General features: G+C 33.8%; 1 protein-coding gene across 1 annotated transcript; it reads left to right on the top strand.

The window, feature by feature from the left end:
- Nucleotides 1-1,096: 1,096 nt before the first annotated feature.
- On the top strand, nt 1,097-6,803 carry LOC120068093 (oxalate--CoA ligase). The gene is made up of 4 exons (XM_039019788.2): nt 1,097-1,451; nt 1,527-2,583; nt 3,539-3,642; nt 6,402-6,803. The coding sequence occupies exons 1-4, from the start codon at nt 1,251-1,253 to the stop codon at nt 6,591-6,593; spliced, it is 1,554 nt and encodes a 517-aa protein (XP_038875716.1). The 5' UTR covers nt 1,097-1,250; the 3' UTR covers nt 6,594-6,803.
- Nucleotides 6,804-20,464: the final 13,661 nt, after the last annotated feature.

Genomic DNA, 20,464 nt, shown 5'->3' with positions numbered 1-20,464 from the left:
CACTAGACAACAAATTTGTTCAAACGATAACCTGGTCGACTTATTTCCAAAGATATTATCTACTACAATATTTGAAAAATTAGTGTACAAAATTGGAATACGGTGATTCAAAGGTCTTAAGTGATGTTTTAAGGAGGGGAGAAAATATATTGTATTATTTTAAAATTATTAAATTATATGAAATATGTATTATTTTTCTTCACTAGGATTTTTTCTTAATAAGGTTTTAACAAGGCAGATTTCATATATATATTGGGGAGTATTTTATATACTATTACAAAAATAGATGTTCAATGCTTAGTGTCCTAAAAGTCATTTGCCACTTCCATCTTCTCATGTCTCATTCTTCATGTTGTCCACATGTTTTGTAATTTCCATGTAATTCCATTACCTACCTGCTATTTTGTCTATAAATAGTGACATTACGTGGATATTTAGAGTATGCACATTGGTGAGAAAATCTATTTCATAATTCCACTTTGAATTACCATATTATCCTATTTATTTTATTTCTAAATTTTAAGGGGGCACTTGGGGTAAGGAGTTGATTATTATAGTCCTAGGTTATTATTGTTAGGTTATAATAGTTTGTGTTTAGAGTGTAGATTATTTTAGTTTGGGTTATAATAGTATATGTTTGAGGTCTAAACTATTTTAGTTTGATAAGGAAATAGTAAACATTGTAGCAAAATAAAAAAAAATGATGAATATAAAATAGTAAAAGTTATAGCAAATAGTAAACACGGTAGCAAATGGGGGGTTTTGAAATAGTATTGATGGTAACTAACAAGAAAATACAAAATAGTATTTACACTAGTAAGAGGTGGTCATTATAACCTTAGGATAATACTAACTCCAAACACACTCTAATTTATTATATTATATTTGATCGATTTTTGTATTTTTGTTGTGTGTCATTTCGCTCCTTGATTTCACGATACTTTCTCAGAATAATAAGAATAATTATTATGATTAATATGAATATGAAACATAATAGTATACTACTCAAAACTTTTCCGTAATTTCCAGAACTCCCCACGCTACCGAGCAGGCGATCATGCTCAAACAACCGCAAGACACCGTCATCATCGCAAGGAACCATCCATAAATCGACACGTGGAAAGAATATTATAAACTGCCCCTATTCCTCCTGTCACCACTTTTATATAATCCCCATAACCTCCCCTGCTTCTTCATCATCGCTTTATTCCTCTCCTCCTCCAATTTCATCATCTTATCTCTTCAGCAAAATGAGGCTTCCAACTCTCACCAGATTGTTGAAATCCGTCGCCGGACAATTCCCTGATCGGAGAGCCTTATCCGTATCCGGAAAGTTTGATCTCTCACATTCCCGCCTCCAACACCTCGTTGATTCCGCCGCTGCAAAACTCGCCGGCGCCGGCGTCAAACCCGGTGATGTCGTTGCCCTTGTCTTCCCAAACACCGTCGAGGTATTACATTAGATAGAATAAAACCCATCAGTTTAAACTTTTAATTTTAATCGATTTGATTATTTGATTCTGCAGTTTGTGATCATGTTTTTGGCCGTGATCCGAGCTCGAGCCACGGCGGCGCCACTCAACGCCGCCTACACCGCGGAGGAGTTCGAATTTTATTTATCGGACTCTGAATCGAAGCTTTTGGTAACTTCTATAGAAGGCAACGGCCCCGCTGAAACGGCGGCGTCTAAACTCAACATCCAACACGTGACCGCTGAGCTCCCCGATGCACGTGCCGAGTTGATTCTTTCCTGGACTCAGTTCAACTCGAACGATTCTGAATCCGACTCAGTTCTTGAAATCGTCAATGACGGATCCGACGTGGCGTTATTCCTCCACACGTCAGGGACCACGAGCCGCCCCAAAGGCGTCCCTTTGACTCAGTTTAATTTGGCCTCATCGGTTAACAACATTAAATCGGTTTATAAACTCACTGAGTCCGACTCAACCGTTATTGTCCTTCCTTTGTTCCACGTCCACGGTTTAATGGCTGGATTACTCAGTTCACTCGCTGCTGGAGCCGCCGTTACTTTACCAGCTGCCGGGAGATTCTCGGCGTCGACATTCTGGGCCGACATGGTCCAATACAACGCCACGTGGTACACTGCTGTTCCTACGATCCACCAGATCATACTGGACCGGCACTCGACCAAACCAGAAAAGGTTTATCCGAACCTCCGGTTCATTAGAAGTTGCAGTGCTTCATTGGCTCCGGCTATTTTGAACCGGTTGGAGGAGGCGTTTGGGGCGCCGGTTCTGGAGGCATACGCAATGACGGAGGCGACACATCTGATGTCGTCGAACCCATTGCCGGAAAATGGTCCGCACAAAGCCGGGTCGGTGGGAAAACCGGCGGGTCAAGAAATGGTGATATTGGATGCAAACGGCGTCGTTCAGGAGGCGAATGTGAAAGGGGAAGTTTGTATCAAGGGTTCGAATGTGACGAAGGGATATAAAAGCAACCCAGTAGCGAACGAGGAAGCGTTCCGGTATGGGTGGTTCCACACCGGAGATATTGGGTACTTTGATTCCGATGGTTATTTGCATCTCGTCGGTCGGATCAAAGAGCTCATCAACCGTGGAGGTAAAGACACGTGGCCCATTCCAAATTACGGTTTTTATTTGCTTAATTTTGATCAGGCTAATCTATTTATTTATCATCTTGAATCACATGCTTCCCTAACAGAATCATTTTAGAAAATATATATATATATATACACGTATGTGTATGTATATATATGTATGTATGTATGTAGATATATATATATGCAGATATCTATATGTATGTATTCGCCAGGTAGCAATTTTTATCACTAACTTTTTCTTCTTATTTATTTCAAAAAATCTCATTTGAGTCAATTTTTAAATTATTATTTTATTTTCTAGTTTCAATTTTCAAAATATTCTCCTTTGATCAACTTTGGAAGGTACCATTTTTATCTTTTAAAATTATAAATTTATTCCATGACTTTTCATATTTGTATAAAAAGGATCTATTTTATTTTTAATAATAAATTTCTAACCTTTTATTTTATATTTAACAAGTTGTTGGTTTGTTCAAAATTTATAATATTAACTCATCTTTTTTTTTCTGCAAAGATAATATTTAATTTATTATTAAATTTAAATTTAAAATTTATATTGAATAGAACTTCTAAACTTAAAATTTTATTGTAGTTTGTGAATTTTAAAATGTTGAATACGTTAAAAACGTATTATATACAATAAAAAATGTAAGACCCATTGAACCAAAATTTAAAATTTTAAAATATGCTTAGATAATTTTTAAAAATTAAAAATTTCTTCGATACAAAATTAGAAGCGGAACAACCTGTTATATCACTTTTTAAAATTTACTAACGGCAAACAAAAAATACCAACTTAAAGTAGATGCACCAAATTTAGAAATTTGAAGTTAGTTATTATTTTAATAATTATTGTCCTTACTAAGATCCAAAATTAAAATAGTTAAAAGAATAAAATAATGTTAATTGAGGAGTAATGGAATGAGATTTTCTTTTTTTTAAAAAAAAAAATAGGGGAAAAGATATCGCCGATTGAAGTGGACGCGGTGCTTTTGGCACATCCGGACGTGGCTCAGGCCGTCGCATTTGGAGTTCCTGACGAAAAGTATGGGGAGGAGGTAATTATTTATTTATTTATTGTTCTTCTCTTATCATTTTTATTTAAATATTTTCGTCCATTAGTAGGTTGCTTTAAAAAAAAAAAAAAATTAAAAATGGTTTATAGTTTTTGGAAATTTGAAGAATATTCTTTGTTTTTCTCCGTGATGTCCCCATAATGTTCATTTTTTATGTTAAAATATTGTTTTGGTTTGTACTTTTTGAGTAGTTGAATTTTAGTTCTTATTATTTTTAAATATTCAATTTGAGCCATATTACTTTTAATAAATCTCAAACTTACTTCATACTATTATCTATTAGGATTTTTAAGTATAAATTTTAGGAATGTATTTGCATATTGTATTTTATGCATAAAAATTATTATTATTATTTAATCGAATATAACTTTGATGGAATCAATTAAGATTTATTGAAAGTACAAAAATTAAAATCGATCAATTTTCAAATTATGAGGACTAAAATTATAGTTCAACCTATTTCTCTAATGTTTATTTTTATCTTTTATTGATTTTCTCTCGACCAAAACTTTTCAAAATGCTTTCTGAATTCCTCGCTAAATTTTGAAATATGTGTTTGGATTACATTTTCAAGTGATTAATTTAAAAAATAAATTATTTTGAAAGAAAGTGGACTGTTTGGTAACCATTCAAAATTATTTTTTAAGTGCACTTTAATCAATTTTTATAAAAAAAAAATATTTTGAGTTTTTTTTTAAAAAAAATATATTTTTTAAGGCAATCCAAACGGCTCAAAATCTAAAAAATAAATTGTAATTTTCTAAAATTTCAAGAATATATTTAAGAGGAATTTCATCTCATGCCATTTAGGTCTTATTGTGTAATCATTTCGACTCGTTTGATGATCTTTTGGTTTTTTGTTTTGAAAAATTAAGCATATTTCTTACAATAGTTTTTATTCTTTCTTGAGTAAAAGAGTTTTTCTTATCAAAATTTTAAAAAATAAAAACATATTTTTAGAAACAAGTTTTTAACACTAAAAACTTGTTTTGGTTTTTGAAAACATTGGGTAGGAAATAAATTACAAAGCAAAAAATTTAGAAAATTAAGTCTATTTCTTCTTAAATGGTTATCAATATACCTTTGTTTTTAGTTTTTGAAAATTAAATATATTTTTTCTCAATTTCTTACCATGATTTGCATTTTTCTTAAGTATAATAGTTGAATTTTTGCCAAATATTAAATACAAAAATAAGTTTTTTAAAACTACTTATTTTAATTCAAAAAAATTTAATAAAAAATAGATAAAATGTTAAAGAATTTAGAGGTGGGAGAAATATTTATAGACTAGATTTTCAAAAATGAAAAATCAAATTTCAAATGATTACTAAATGAGATACGTCCTTTTAAATTTTATTCTTTTTTCAAAAATAGTGAAGTGCAACTTATTCACATTCCAAAAAACAAAAAAAATAACTTCTTTTATTCTTTTTTTACTTTCTTTTAGTACAATATGGTTAGAGAAATTTAAATTACACACTTTTTAGAGTAATATTCGGAAGTTGATTGTAAGATGATTTAAATCACTTTTTTCTGTTGCGAAAATCATTTTTCTTAAAATGATGGTGTTTCGCATGAGTTAAAATTAATTTTAAAAAAATCTTAAATCATTTCAAATTGATTTTGAAAGAATTAATTGATATGTGATTTTTGTAAGTTTAAATACTGGAACAAAAGATGATAGATATTGTCTATCATTAGATTGTTAATAAAACAAACAATTACATATATTTTAAATTTTCTGTCAATATGTATTATAAACATTCACCTTACTCGAAATATCCATTATGCATATAAGAATTTAAGAATAAAATAAATAGATATAGATATTTACCATAATTATTTAGTTAAATAATAATTTCTCAAATAGAAAATATAATTGATTAATTGAGTAACTCTAAATTCACTTTTAAAACCAAACAATGATAATTCAAAACCATTTTTAAATATTTGAAAATCACTTTTAAGAGTTTGATACCAAAGATAAATTTGATTATTTAAAAATCAATTATATAAAATCAATTGTAGCTAAATCTCTTTTTCTAAAATCACTACTCTAACTATCACTCCTAAATACACCCTTAGTCACTAACACATGTATATATCAATTGAATTATACTTGTTTTAACCGAATGTATTTGACTCAAGGTACAATTTAATTAAATTTCTAACTTTATGGTATGCTTGAAATTTATTGTATTCTATTTATTTACAAACCTCTATGTTTAAAAAATAAACAAGCATAAATAAGTAAATTTTAATAATAAAAAAAAAGCTAAAAATAAGATTATTTCTCAGCTTCAGTTTTTCCAATTTTAGTTTTTTAGCTTTCAATTTACTGCCTGTCAGACACTTCTCGAAATTCACAGGTTATTAAACACGTTAGTTAACGTTTTTTAAATTACAAAATAAAAAATAAAATTGAATGTTGAAAGAATATAAAACTTGAACTAAATTTGTAATCTAACGGAAAATTAACTATTTTAAAAATTGAAATGGGTATTAAAAATATGAAAAATTATTTTAAAAATTGTTTGAAAATATTTACGAATATAACAAAATATCACAATCTATCTATAATAAATAATCATGATAAATACAGATAATAGTCTATTGCAGTCTACTATTGCAGTTTATCGCATATAGATAATAAAATTTTGATATATTATGTAAATATTTTTGTTCATTTTGTTATATTTGAAAATTAACTCTTAAAATATTGGTAATTGTGTTCGTGTTAGATAAACTGTGCAATAATTCCAAGGGAAGGATCAAAAATTGGAGAGGAAGATGTATTGAGCTTCTGCAGGAACAATTTGGCTGCCTTCAAAGTCCCTAAGAAGGTCTTTCTCACTGATTCACTCCCCAAAACTGCTTCAGGCAAAATACAACGAAGAATCGTAGCCGCCCATTTTCTTCACCAAAAATCTTGACGATGAATCTCGACCGCTAATATTATTTCCATTCTCAAGAAAGGAAAAAGAGAGAGAGAGAGCAGCTAAATTTGTGGATAATTTTTAATTTTGGTTCATTCTAGTTTTTGTGATTTTATAATATCTGTTTTGATCGTTGCACTTTTAAACTGATGTTGTTATGGTTCATTCATTTGTTTTAGATTCAAATACCATTATGATTTTTTTTAATTTTTAGAGTTTGTTTAATTTTTGTGCTTGTACATCGAACGCCCAATTTTAATTTTTGTTAGAGTAACAGTTGAAAATGACAAAACTATTTGAAATATTTTTAAATATAACAAAATGTCATTGTTTATCCGTAATAACACACTGACAAATCTTAGTCTCTCAAAATTAATTCGGATCGAAATTGAATAAATAATAATAAAAATTTCCAAGGAGAATATATTTTTAAAATTTATAGTATCAATAGATAATAAAATGTTTTTTTTAAATAATAAAATAATAATATGAACTAAATTTAAGATTTTCTAAAATTATATATTAAAATTGAACATTTCAGAAACTTTCCAATTACATAAACTAAAATGGTATTTTAAAATTTATTATTATTATTATATATTTAAAAAAAAAAAATTCAGTGCAATACTCTAGCCATTGAACTTTTTAAAAGAAAGTCATAACTAATTTCTATTAAAAGACTTCTGCTGCGTAAAAGAATTTGTATTAGAATCTTGCAAATAAGGACAAAAATGTCACCTTTTTTTAAAATGGGATGTTGGGAACCAACACACTCTTCTTGCCTCTCAACCTTTAATTGTTTAGGTATTTATTTTAATTCTAAGAGTGGAAATTTGAACCTAACTCAAAGTTGATGTGAATGTCTTCACTAATTAAGTTATATTTAGGATATCATTAAAAAAAAAGTTAAATTTAGGATTGATTTAATTGTTTGCACGTTTGTTTCTCAATAATTTACTCCAAATTTCTTTTGTTATTGGTAATTCTCTCCCACACCTTTTATTTTTATTAATCAAGAAACACAAACCATGCACGTGAAATACTATATAGTTTTTAGTATATAATAAACAAATATTATATAGTCTTGTTTTAATTACTATAAGCTTTTCAAAGTTAGGTGATGTAACTATTTTTATTTTAATCTTTCCATCATTTTTTTCATAAAAACCTTCTATACAATAATAAAAAATTTGTACTCGTAATTAAATTACGAAAAATGTAAATATTTGGTATTGTAATATAGACAAAGCAACTGTTGAGAGAAATTTTGGATCAATCGCAAATTGTCACATCATTTACCAAATTAATGATGAAATTATAAATCATTGAATTTGGGATAACTAAAGGTTGACATGTGTCCCAAATTGAAGTGACATAAATAGGCAAATCCCGATGACACCACGTGTTTTCATCATGACTATTGGATTGAATAAAATAATTTGATCCAATTTGATATTATTATTTGGGCTAAAGTTCATTCGAGTCCAAAAATAGGCTTAATTTGACCAAAATGTCAAGTAAGGCCCAAGTCCAATTAATTGGGTCCAAGGGTCAAGTCTATGGACCAACCAAGCCCAAGCTCGCGAATCCCACCAGAGAACTTTATAAATAGAAGAGATCTTTTCATTTGTGGGGTTAGCAATTCTACCCTCTAGAGAGCCTATAAAGAATTCTCTACAATCAGAAGACTTCCTGACTCCTGAAATCGACCATACTTGAAGACTGAAGTCCTTTGGAGATACAAGCATTCTTCCAAGACTCCAACTTTAAGAACATCCACACACTCCACTTCCATACATCAATCGTACAGATTCACTCAAGAGAGAATTAGAGGATCAAGTGTTAGAGATCGAACCACATCCGCATCAAATCTCATCAACACAAGTTCAACTCTACAAAATACGTTTCTCTAGAAGCCTGGTGCAAACATTAATCTTCCAAGAAGATCAACAAGCCCAAAGGCCGATCATCCAAGAAGATCAACAAGTCTAAAGGTCGATCATCCATGAAGATCAACAAGCCCAAAGGCCAATCATCCAAGAAGATTTAAAGATTATAGTTTATTTTGAAAGTATAAAAGAATTATATATTAGAGATTGTACTCGTTGTATTGAAATTAATAATAAAAAACAAACCAAGTTTAACCCCACAAAACAAGTTTCACCAAAAACCTTGTGCGAACAAATTGACATGTCTAGTGGGACATCTCTTCCTCTCATCTCTATCTCGTCATCCAAATCAACAAATCAACAAATGACATCAAAGAAAGCTGCATCCAAGACAACTGCTATAAGTAGAGATGTCCACGGGGCGGGGCGGGGCCGAGGATGCCATTCACCATCCCCGTCCCCGCTCTCCATTTCATTCCACATCCCTGTGAAATTCCCCACGGGGATTGAAGTAGGGATTCTTCGTGGGGAATTCGCGGGGATCGGGTTCCCTGCAAGGAATTTTTTCCCGTTATTTTTTTTTTTTGTAAAAAGCCAATTAATTTAAATCACTAATATGAGAAAATTTTAATTAAATAATTAAATTTATCTATTAAATTATTTATTATAGTTAGTTTTATATGATAATTTGAATTTAAAGATAAATTATTCAAATTTTGGCCTAAAAAAACTAATTAATTTTTTTAGTAGAAAGAAATAAATATAAATCAAATTATTCACATATATATTCTAAATTTAAACATATTCATTATCTTTTCCAATAAATAATCAAATTTAAAATTTTATTGTAATATTTATATAATAATATTAGATAATTATACTAAATAAATATGTAAAAGCTAATCGGGGCGGGGATGGGGAACGGGCTGGGGCCGGGTTCCCCGTCCCCGTTTAGCTTACAGGGATTTTTTTCCCCCACTCCTTCTCCTATTCCCCACCTAGTCGAGGAATCCCCGTCCCATTCAGGGTGGGCCCTATGGGTCCCCGTCTCTGTGGAAAAATTGGACATTTCTAGCTATAAACAGCTCCTTTATGGGACCTGTCATCCAGAGTTACTCAAAGGGGATCCTGCATAAGCAAAAACAAGACTCTGTCATCGTAGAGAAAATCTGGGAACAACTGATAGAATTTCCTAAAGGTAGGATCATCATCAGAGAAAATCCCTCGTTCGAAAATTCTGCTCCTGCTTCTGATCGATCAAAAAAAGAATCACACTTTGATTTAGTGTCTTACATGATGACTGACCTAACAACTGAGTTGGCCATGGCAAAGATGGAGAGGAAGATAATTCTCTTAATAAAAGCTATTGAGAATGAGACCATGAAATTGTTACCTTAAGAGATTAAATACAGGCTCGACAAACTGCTGAGACGAGTCAAACTCCAGTTGTCAAAGCCAATAACTAAGAAAAGGTTGTCCTGTAGAAAATTCAGCTGCAACAGTCTACCTTTGTCACCTCCCTGTTAGTTTAAAAATTGCAGGATATGATCACAAACTCCATAAGGGCTCAGTATGGAGGACTATCGCAAACTTATTTAATATACTCCAATCCGTACACCAAGAGGATCAACAATCTGAGAATGCCAGCTAGGTATCAACCTCCAAAATTTCAGCAGCTCGATGGAAAGGGAATCCAAAACAACATATTGCTCACTTCATTGAAACTTGTAAAAATGCAGGGAATAGAGGAGACCTGCTAGTTAAGCAGTTTGTTTGTATTTTGAAAAGAAATGCTTTCGATTGGTATATTGATCTAGAGTCAGAGGTGATTGACAACTGGGAATAGTTGGAAAAAGAGTTTCTTAACTGCTTTTATAACATTAGGTGTATCGTCAACATGATGGAGTTGTCAAGCACCAAGCAGCGGAAGGAAGAGCCGGTCATCGACTACATCAACCGATGAAGAACACTAAGTTTGGATTGCAAAGATAGACTCATTGAATTATTTGCAGTGGAGATATGCACCTAAGAAATGCATATCTACATCCTACAAGGGATAAAACTCGTACATTTGAGGAGTTGACGACACAGGTGATGGAAAAAAAAACATGCACAACGGAAGCAATAGATCAATAACGCTCTAATTACAAGTAATAAACAAGGATTAAGCATGCAAAAGGGTTAAAAACACAACCTTTATAGTTTCCACAATAATCTTCCTCTCCGTGTGCAATCGACACCACCAACGGTAAATCCTCGCTATTCTCTAGTTGAAGAATACGGTTGTGGAACTGAATTTTTAGTGAAAGATAGGAAATTTCACTAATTAATTTGGAGAATAAAAAAGATTTTTGTGGAAGAATATGGTTAATGAAAAAAGGAAGCATTACTCTTTATTATTTTGAAAAACAAAACTCTTTATAAACCAAAATACATGCAAGTACTCTTCTTGCATGGCCTCTACCTCAAACTCCATTAGCATGAAAAAAAAAAGTGTCAAGCTTAGCATGAGCCACTTCATACACCACTTAGTTAGAGGAAAAATCCAACAATTGGATTTTTTCACTAACTACTTTTATTAAAATAAATTTATAAAAAATCAATTTTTTGATAAAATATGAACTACATTTTTCATATTTTAGAAATTATTTAATTAAATAAAATAAATAATTTTATATCACATATTAAATTGTCTTTGACATCTAATTTTGATTAATCACATTAATCAATATAAAACACTTTCATGCTAATATTTTATTATCTTATATAAAATATACTCTCCAAAAAAATAAAAATAAATAATTAATAATTGTAAATTATATCTTATATAAAATACAATTTTTCCTAAAGGTCGAATTTGAACATTTCAAATTCTCACTTCACCTAATTCTTCAATTTTGTCTGTAGTGAGCTAGCAAGGAGACCCGATGGACCTACATATCATGGGTTCCAACGATCCGAGACTAACCAGTCAAACTCTTTAACTTAGTTAATCAACATTCATTAACTAACAGGACTGTTCACTATAGCCTGTAGTTGCACTCCTCTCACTGTAGATATATTATATGTCCATTTGATATAACCGTCATCGATAAGTTAATCCTTCACAGATTGTTCATAACCTCAGCTAGGTCAATTATCATTTTACCCTTGAGTTACATCTTTTCTCCTTAAGTACCACTGTCTCTCTAATGAACAATTGATTTAGGATCTTAATCACTAAATTCATTCACTCTCAGGCCAGCGAGAGGATGAGGCCCCTTGTTCAAGACCCGGGATCAGCCCTTAAGGGAATAACCTTTCTACTATCCCTAAAATGGATAGGAGTGAATTTCATCTTGTAAATTCTATGTCCCCAACTATCTACTCGGTCTTATCCCTGAAATGGGAGGCATATTGAGTAGCGTTGGTGAACTTACCCTCACCTATGCAGATCAAGAGACAATCCCGAATAAACAGGAGTTCATAGACAGCTCAGGATTCAGAACAAGTTGTCTAGGTCATCAAGAAGTGAAATTAATCAGTGTTAACAGTAAACGGTGTTAATACTTAAAAATGATTATTTCGTGGTCAGTCTTACACAATCTCATCGTGTAGAACACCCCCGCTCACATGTCTCTACATGAACGAACTGATCACATTGTTTATGACACTTTACAACATTTGTAACAATCATAAAACGGGTCATATTCAATAGTATCTCTAGAAATAGGTACCCAACCTAATCCAAGTACTATAGACTGTTTAGGCTATTTTACGCGAACTTGATTAAGTTTATGTCTCCACATAAAGTACAAGTATTCATGACAATAGCCAAGGGTTCGTAGTTTATTGGATTTAGAGTTATTAAACAATCAATTCATTTTCATTTAACAACATTTGTCTAAATAAACTTTATATATGTTTATTGTGTACAAACTACGAGTTTTAGGACACATAACCCAACAAACTCCCATATGAACTAAAACTCCTAGTGGGTAACAACAAAGTCGAGTACTGTGAGAGAAATATAAAATAAACTAGGGCATCCCGTACCCACTATTTCTCCCACTTGCCCTATTTATTCTACCTCTAGTCCTAAACTCTTCAGGTGACCCTCGAAAATCTTAGTCGGGAGGGCCTTTGTAAATGGATCAACTATATTGTCTCAGGCGCTATTTGTCTCACAATAACGTCTCATCTTAACACAATCTCTCTAATGAGATGATATTTGTGCTTAATATGTTTTTCACACTTATGGCTTCTAGGTTTTTTGGAGTTTGCCACTGCCCCACTATTATCGCAATACAAAGTGATTGACAGATGCATATCTGGAACAATTTTCAGATCAGTTAAAAACTTCTTAAGCCATATTGCTTCCTTGTCTGCTTCACATGCAACAACATATTCCACTAACGTTAATGCAATTATAGTTAACCATAAAAATATAATGACCATGCTTAATGCAAGTCGTGGTCTATACTATAAACCATAACTAATGTTAGCCATGGTCTATGACTATTTGTGGTTGACATTAGATATGGTGTATAATATAGACTATGGCTAAAGTTAATCATGGTATATATTATAGACTATATTGAAATATACTATGGTTGCAGACCCGTAGTCTAATTCAATAAACCACAATTATATGACTGTAGCCTATATCAAATTTTGTAGCAATGGCAATTTTGATGGTTTTGTCGATAAGATTTTTTTTTTACTAATTATTAGAAATATATTACTTTTACTTTATTTAACTTTTCTAGAATTATAAATAGAATATTTTTTGGTTAAGCATTAGAAATAAAAAAAAATCTTTAGACTCTTTAGAAATATTTATTCAAAATTGATAAATGTTATTTAAATAAGTTTTTTTTTTAGTTTACCAATGAAAAATATATTTTAAAATTATTTGATCATGTATGGTTCTTTTCTTGGGGTTGATGCCCTAAATCTCGTAGGTTCTGTAGTTTGTAAACATCTGTATGAACAAACACTTGTGATGTAATAATATAAGATATTTTATTCACTATTGTCTATGAAATATGAGATATTTTAGTTGCATTAACCACAAACCAACACATTCTGAACATGATGGTCCACTTCAATGTGGCAGAGATGAATAGATCCCGCATCGATAAGGGCAGTTAGGTTAGCATAATTCTGCACTTGTCGCCAGAAACCTTCCTACACTTTGTTAGCAATGCTGTGTTGAACAAAGTTGAGTATACACCTACAACTCTCCTCAACGAGTTGCAAACATTCTAATCCTTGCTTTCAGCAAGGAGAAGAAGGTTGGTGAGGCAAATGTTGCTTCATCATCAAAGAAGTTCCATCGGGGTTCGACCTCAAGAACTAAGTCTACACCTTCTACTTCTAACACTACCAAGTGGAAGAAGAAGAAGGGTGGTAAGGGAAAAAAGAAGGCACCTGCTAACCTACAACCTGCCGCACAGTAGGGTAGACGACCAGCGCCGGTGGAAAAAGGAAAATATTTTCATTGCAACTAGGATGGGCACTGGAAGCGGAATTGTCTTCGCTGGTTGAAGGAGAAGAAGAAGGCTAAGGTTAAGGCAAAACAAGGTAAATATGATTTGCCAGCTTTGGAAACTTATTTAGTGGAGAATGATGATTCTGTCTGGATTATTGACTCTGGGGCCACTAATCACGTTTGTTCTTCTTTTTAGGGGATTTTATCCTGGCGGCAGCTTGAGGTTAGTGAGATGGCGATGCGAGTAGGCACCAGACACTTCGTCTCAGCTATGGCAGTGGGAGGACTCCAGTTGACTTTACAGAATAAGTTTATCATTTTGAATGATGTATATGTTGTTCCTGAGTTAAAGCGAAACTTAATTTTTGTAAAGTGTCTGATTGAATGTAAATATACACTAAACTTTTTAGTGAATACAGTGTTTATTATGAAAAATGGTGTTCAGATTTGTTTAGTAAAACTGGAAAATAATTTGTATGTGCTAAGGTCATTAGCAACAAATTCCTTCCATAACGTAGAGATGTTTAAAACTGCCGTAACTTAAAATAAACGACTTAAGGTTTCTCCTAAGGAAAATACCCAACTTTGGCATCTTCGATTAGGACACATCAATCTCAATAGGATTGAGAGGTGGTAAAGAATGGACTTCTAAGCGAAGTAGAGGAAAATTCTTTACCTATGTGCGAGTCAGGCCTTGATGGCAAGATGATTAAAAGACCTTTTACTGGAAAAGGTTATCGAGCCAAAGAGCCTCTAGAATTAGTGCATTTAGACCTTTGTAGTCCGATGAATGTGCGAGCCAGAGGAGGCTACGAGTATTTCATCACTTTTACTGATGATTACTCCCGGTATGAGTATGTTTATTTGATGCAACAGAAGTTAGAATCCTTTGAAAAGTTCAAAAAGTTCAAGGCTGAAGTTGGCAATGCATTGGATAAATGGATTAAAACACTTCAATCAAATCGGGGTGGTTGATCCTATTCATGGGGATTTCGTAAATATTCCATTCCAAAAAGAGAAAGTTCAAAACAAGTGGGATTTTTTTGGAGATTGGATACAGTTACTAATTCATGATCTGGCATGTACAGAATGAAAACTTCATTCTCGATTCTACGAAAATTTTTATGAAAGCCTTTCATTTACTTCTCTTAGATGGAAGTTTTATTTTCCTACAATATATCCTAATTTTTGGCCGGAGTTTTTGGAATATGAGTTCCAGAACTATATGATAGAACATGGAATCGTTTTCCAACTCTCAGCGCCTGGTACACCTTAGCAGAATGGTGTATCGGAGAGGAGAAATAGAATCTTGTTGGACATTCCAAGAGTGTTTCTAGAACACCTTTGGAGTTGTGGAACAGGCGTAATGCTAGTTCACGTCACTTCCACATCTGGGGTTGCCCAACACATGTACTTGAGACTAATTGTAAGAAACTGGAACCACGCTCGAGGCTGTGCCTATTTGTAAGCTACCAAAAGGTACACGAGGGGGTTAATTTTATGATCCTAAGGAAAACAAGTTGTTTGTGTCGACAAATTCTACCTTCCTTGAGGAGGAACATATGAGGGAGCACAGTCCATGAAGTAAAATCGTGTTGCATGAACTTTTCAACGAAACTACTGAAACTTCAACAAGAGTTGTTGAAGGGCCTACTGCATCAATAAGAGTTGTTGATGAAAGTTCATCTAGTAGGTCAAATCTGCCTCCAGAGTTTAGGGAACCTCGACGTACTGGGAGGGTTGCAAACCCACTTGTTCGCTAAATTAGTTTCATTGAAATCATGGCTATGGTAGTCGATGGCGAGGTTGAGGATTTTTTGTCTTATAAGAAGGCAATGAAGGATATTGACCGGGATGAATGGGTTAGAACCATGGATCTCGAGATGGAGTCTATGTACTTCAACTCAGTATGGGATCTTGTAGATCAACCTGATGGGGTTAAGCTTATAGGTTGTAAATGGATCTACAAGAGGAAGCAGGGTGCTGATGGGAAGGTGCAAACCTGCAAGGCTTGACTTGTAGCAAAGGGTTATACCTAGGTGGAGGGAGTTGATTATGAGGAGACTTTCTCACCTGTTGCCATGTTGAAGTATATCTATATCCTCCTATCCATTGCCTCATATTATGACTATGAGATATGACAAATAGATGTCAAGACTGGCTTTCTGAATGGTAATCTTGAGGAGACCATTTATATGGTGCAACATGAGGGATTCATCGCCCAAGGTCAAGAGCAAAAGGTTTGCAAACTGAATCGGTCCATTTATAGTCTGAAACAAGCTTCTCGATCTTGGAACATAAGGTTTGATATTGTGATCAAATCTTATGGCTTTGACCAAATTGTTGAAGAGCCTTATGTCTACAAGAAAATCATCAACAGTTCAGTAGTTTTCCTAGTGTTGTATGTAGACGATATTCTATTCATTGGGAATGATGTAGGTTTACTGACTTCAATTAAAAACTGGCTAGAGACCCAATTTCAAATGAAATATTTTAGAGAGGCTTAGTTTGTTCTTCGTATTCAAATCTTTCGGGATCAAAAGAACAAAGTGCTAGTGCTGTCTCAGGCATCGTAAATTAACAAGATGTTGATCAAGTACTCGATGCATAACTCCAAAAGGGGCCTACTGCCTATTCGGCATAGAGTTACATTGTCTAAGGAATAGTGTCCTAAGACACCTTAGAAGTTGAGGAAATGAGATGGGTTCCCTATGCATCTTCCGTTGGCAGTTTGATGTATGCGATGTTATGTACTAGACATGACATCTGCTACGCTGTGGGAATAGTCATTAGATATCAGTTTAATCCAGGATAGGGTCACTGGACTGCCGTCAAGAACATCCTCAAGTATCTTTGGAGAATGAGGGACTATATGCTCGTGTATGGATCTAAGGATTTGATCCTTACTGGATACACGAACTTTGATTTCAGACTGATAAGGATTCTCAAAAATCTACTTCAGGATCAGTGTTCACTCTTAACGGATGGGCTGTAGTATGGCGAAGCACTAAGCAGGGGTGCATCGCTGACTCCACAATGGAGGCTGAGTATGTAGTGGCTTGTGAAGCTGCTAAGGAGGCAGTTTGGCTCAGAAAGTTCCTGACTAATCTGGAAGTTGTTCTAGACATGTCTAGGCCCATCACCCTGAAGGAACTCTTAACGAAGAGCACCCATGAGCGCGTTCGGATCTTTCCGATTTCATTGTGAACAAAATACAACACATACATTCTAATAGATAGTTATGCAAATTAACACTAATTGACGGTATGCTATGATAACTAAAATACAAGGGAAATAATTCTCATACGAGTTGAAGACTCTCTTCAAACGACAAACTCAAAGCAGCGGAAGAACTTGTACACGAACTCATGGCCCAACAAATCAGTCACCTGTGGCAGCACGATCGTCTACACGAATGGCAGCAACACGGACAAGCATGAATAAGTAAGTAGCGGGGACGACACCACTCGTTGGAGCCCTTGGTATTCTCGGAGTGAGAATCCAAAGTGTGGTCTTTGGTGAATTTAGTAGAGGTAGAAGGAAAGGAAGATCATGTAGACGATAAGCAAGTGGGAGAGAAAGAGCTATCGTATAGCAGGGATGCTTATCGTTTAGACAAAGCTACACGATCGTGTAGGTTTTACTAAGCGATCATTTAGTAAAATGTATACGATCATTTAGAAAACGCGGCACGCTAGATGATCATTTAGGAAAGCTAAGCGATCGTTTAGAGAAAGGCGTGTAATCGTTTAGACGCTGGTGTGCGATCATTTAGACGATGAGACTTTATCGTATAGGCTCTCGAGCTAGGCGACCGATACGTTTTCACACTGATTGTGTTATTTTCAAACTTTTTGCCAAATGAAACAAATTTTCATTTTATTCTTCGATTACTATAACCGAACACGGATGCTCCCAATAACGCACGATTGAGGAGAGTAATTTGGTCAATTATCTCATAATTAACCAATTTAATTTTAAATGAATATAATCATATTATGTTCTTACCCTATAGTTTGATATCACATATCTACTATAGTAATTTCTCCTCTATTTGATATAAGTCATATTTATATCTAATTTCCTCCAAAAAAATGTATCTCATACATTTAGCCATTATATCATATATAATTAACCAGTTCAATTATATCATATATAATCGAACTCCCTCTTGTCAATTTGAACATTTCAAACTGACCCAAACACTTATTCTTGACTTTATCCAAGCTACCTAGGGGACCTAATGGACCTGTGGCTCGAAACTCCAACGGTACATGAATAGCTGACTAAACTCTTTAGCTACGAGATCCACCATCCGTTAACTCTTAGGCATTCCACTAAAGACCAACAACTGAACTCTTCTTACCACAGATATATTTCTGTGTCCATCGGATATAACCAATCATGAGTACAATGACCCTTCACAGATGCTCGTAAGTATTTGAGCCAATTTACCGTTTTGCCCTTGTAGTTACATCTCACTCCTTAAGTATCACTGATTCCTCTAATGAACAATACAACGTAGTCCAACTATGTGTGAAAACCTCTCGGGCCAAGAGAAGATGTGTGGCACCACATCGTTCAAGCCCTGAAATTAGCCCTTAAGGGACCTATCTATTTACTTACTCTCAGGGAAATTCGAGAGAGAACCTTGAGACGAAAAAGTAGAGAGCGGGGTGACTCTCGCGAGAGTGAGATTATCTTTTGAGCACGAGTGGAAAAACAGTGTAAAAGCTTGGGCAGCAAGAGATTGCTACCAGGCCCTTTATTCTATACTTGTATTGTTATTTTGTACTTCATCTTTATATTTATACAATGGAAGTTCTATTTCTACATCTATTCACTCTTTTAGCACGCATGAGTAGCTAAACTAGTCGAATGGGTTGAGAAGAACTAAGCTAACATGACCTAGGAAGTTCATTGCTTGCGATTGTCTTGTTTTATGCTGTGCTAAATACCTTTTAGAGCTACTCGAGAGAGAGTTTAAAGAAAGAACCTAATGACTTAAGAGAGCTAGGTTAGAACCTGGACTCGAGATAGCAAGATTAGAACTGCATGAATAAGAGATAGGGACTTAGATATAAGCTCTGTTTGTCAACCTGCATCGCATGAATCCTAGAGATGGGAATGATATTATGTGGTCACCTTATTTGTGTGTGTGTCATTCTGTCATCACATAAATAAGAATAGAGGCTTATGTGTAGGTCCTATAGACTTTTCGCATATATCGCATGCATTCTAGTTTTAGAAGCCGTGGCATTCGCACCGAGAGGTGGTTTACTGTTGTATGCATGTTGCATGATCGCATAGCATGAATGCATCCTAGGAAGTATTAGCCGAAAATTTTCTCAACCCGTTCACCTCATACTCATCGCATTTTCCGTTTATCAACTTTTTTCAAACTCCGCCGCATTTATTTATTTTTTCATTAACGCAAACAAAAAACCCAACAGTTTGTTTATTTATCCGGTTATCGCAAAGTTCTTCATAAAAATTACCAACGCAACTTGTTTTTACGAGTCCTTGGGTTCGACCCTAGACTTACCAGGAAACTCAGTGGAATTTACACTTAGATTCTGCTGAGGAAACTTGAGTGCAAAATGCAATTTCATCAACGCATATTACCCACATTTCCATTTCATAAAATCGAGCATCAGGAACTCAGCTACATAAGATGGAATTCACTCCTTCCTCGAAGCAGGGATAAGTAGATAGATTGCTCCTTTAAGGGCTGATTTCCGGGCTTGAAGGATGTGGTGCCACACACTTTCTCATGGCCCGAGAGGTGTTCACTTATAGTAGGACCATGATGTATTGTTCAGTAGATGAATTAGTGGTATTTAAGGAGTTAGATATAACTACAGGGGCAAAATGGTAAATTGGTCCAACTGTACTTACGAGCTATCTGTGAAGGGTTATCGTACTGTTGATTGGTTATATCCAATGGACACAGAAATATATATGCAGTGAGAAGAGTGTAGTTGCCCGTCTTTAGTGGAGTGCCTGAACATTAACGGATGGTGGATATCGTGATTAAAGAGTTTAGTCAGTTATTCATGCACCATTGGAGCTTCAAGCTACAGGTCCATAAGGTCCCCTTGGTAGCTCAATGGATTCAAGTTGGGAATCAATTTTTGGGTTAGTTTGAAGTGTTCAAATTAACAAGAGGGAATTTAATTATATATGATATAATAAATTGGTTCAATTATATATGATATAATTGATTTGATGTATTAGATACATTAATTGGAGGAATTGATATAAATATGATTTTTATTAAATAAAGGAGAAAAGAACTATGGTTTAAATATTACATATGATGTGATATTAAAACTATAAGTTATAAATATAATGTGTTAAGTTAGTTATTATATTTATTTATAATAAAACAATTATGAGATAATTGTTTAGTTGGTTATTTCTTTTCTCCAATTATGTCACACCCCGCCCCGAGCCCGCCTCTTAAGCCCAAGAGGAGGCGCGATGGACGACAAATACCACCCTTT

Source organism: Benincasa hispida, chromosome 12 (genome assembly GCF_027475165.1).
Source record: "Benincasa hispida cultivar pf3 chromosome 12, pf3_genome.v1.1, whole genome shotgun sequence".
Classification (NCBI taxonomy): Eukaryota; Viridiplantae; Streptophyta; class Magnoliopsida; order Cucurbitales; family Cucurbitaceae; genus Benincasa; species Benincasa hispida.
Note: the sequence above shows the minus strand (reverse complement) of the source record. Positions and strands in the feature narration are given on the sequence as shown.

Excerpts from the sequence above, each read along its gene's own strand:
- LOC120068093 (XM_039019788.2), top strand. The coding sequence starts at position 1,251 with ATGAGGCTTCCAACTCTCACCAGATTGTTGAAATCCGTCGCCGGACAA. Across the intron at positions 2,584-3,538 it reads AGAGCTCATCAACCGTGGAG|GGGAAAAGATATCGCCGATT; the intron begins GTAAAGACACGT and ends AAAAAAAAATAG. Across the intron at positions 3,643-6,401 it reads ACGAAAAGTATGGGGAGGAG|ATAAACTGTGCAATAATTCC; the intron begins GTAATTATTTAT and ends TGTTCGTGTTAG.